Genomic DNA, 1,069 nt, shown 5'->3' on the forward strand with positions numbered 1-1,069 from the left:
AGGATTTGTTCACCACCCACTTCGGCAGCGAACCTGTGAAGAGGAGATAAAGGGAGATGGGATGAGGCTGGCACCCCCCTCACACCCCCCCAAAGCGATGGGGACCCCCCCCTTGGGGATCGGGGGGGCAGGGGGGGCTCCAGGACCCCTCCGGCAAAGGGGCGAGGGGGGAAGGATGGTGCAGGGAAAACGGGGTTGAAGCCAAGCCGAGCTTCTGGGCGCACCCAGGGGACCCGGGACAGGCACGTCCCGCGTTCCCCCCTTGCCCCAGGTGCCCTGAGCGGTGTGGCACCAGTGCCCCGACTGGGACCAGTCTGGCTCCAGCCCCCCCCGTCCGTCCCCCCCCACCGTCACCTATCCCCAAACCCCCTCTCCAAACCGTGTCTGCACCGAGCCGCCCAGGCCCGGGGCATCCTCCCCTCCCAGCAGCGCTTACAGCCTCTGCCGACCCCTCAGGACGCGGTGAAGCCGGGGGGGCTGAGCCCCCCGAAGCAGGAGCGGGGCCCCCCCCTCACCTTTGGGGTCCACCTGTGCCAGGTAGGTGATGGTGCAGCTCTTGGCTCCCTTCCCCTCCACCAGGTAGCCCGTCTGGATGGACACCGCTCGCACCATGTCCTTACGGGGCGGGTATTTCTGCGGGATGGGGGGGGGGGGACACGAGGAGGAACAGGGCGGGTGACGGGGCAGGGCACCCACGGGACCCCCGCAGCACCCACGGGACCCCAGCCCAAAGCCCCGACCCCAACGGTGACGCTGGGAGAGCCGGGACCCCCCGGGGCGGCAGGCGCTGCGCCCCACCGCCGCCTCCTCCTCCCGGGGTCCCTCTCCGACACCACCCCACGCCTGCTCCCAGCCCCTGAGCGACCCCGGAGCCCACCCAGCCCCCTCCCAGCTCCGCAGCCCCCCCCCGGCCGCCCCCCACCCCCGGCAGGCGCTCACGGGGTGCTTGACGGAGTAGTTCATGATGATGTAGTCGGTGCCCATGGGCAGCCAGGAGCGCAGCGTGATGACGTCCCGGTTCTTCAGGGGCTTGGGGCACTTCCCTGGGGACAGCAGCGGGGGGGGGGGG

General features: G+C 71.5%; 1 protein-coding gene across 1 annotated transcript in view; it reads right to left on the reverse strand.

Annotated features, from left to right (window-relative positions):
- Positions 1-3: 3 nt before the first annotated feature.
- LOC118159995 (START domain-containing protein 10) overlaps positions 4-1,069 on the reverse strand; it is a gene marked incomplete at its 3' end in the record, with an annotated part of 1,399 nt that continues 333 nt past the window's right edge. Inside the window, exons 2-4 of the mRNA XM_035314526.1 lie at positions 940-1,043; positions 516-633; positions 4-33 (exon numbers count right to left, since the gene is read on the reverse strand). Of these exons, the coding sequence (XP_035170417.1) occupies positions 4-33; positions 516-633; positions 940-1,043 (252 nt within the window). The remainder of the gene's footprint in view (positions 34-515; positions 634-939; positions 1,044-1,069) is intronic.

This window comes from Oxyura jamaicensis, unplaced genomic scaffold (genome assembly GCF_011077185.1).
Source record: "Oxyura jamaicensis isolate SHBP4307 breed ruddy duck unplaced genomic scaffold, BPBGC_Ojam_1.0 oxyUn_random_OJ72853, whole genome shotgun sequence".
NCBI lineage: Eukaryota > Metazoa > Chordata > Aves > Anseriformes > Anatidae > Oxyura > Oxyura jamaicensis.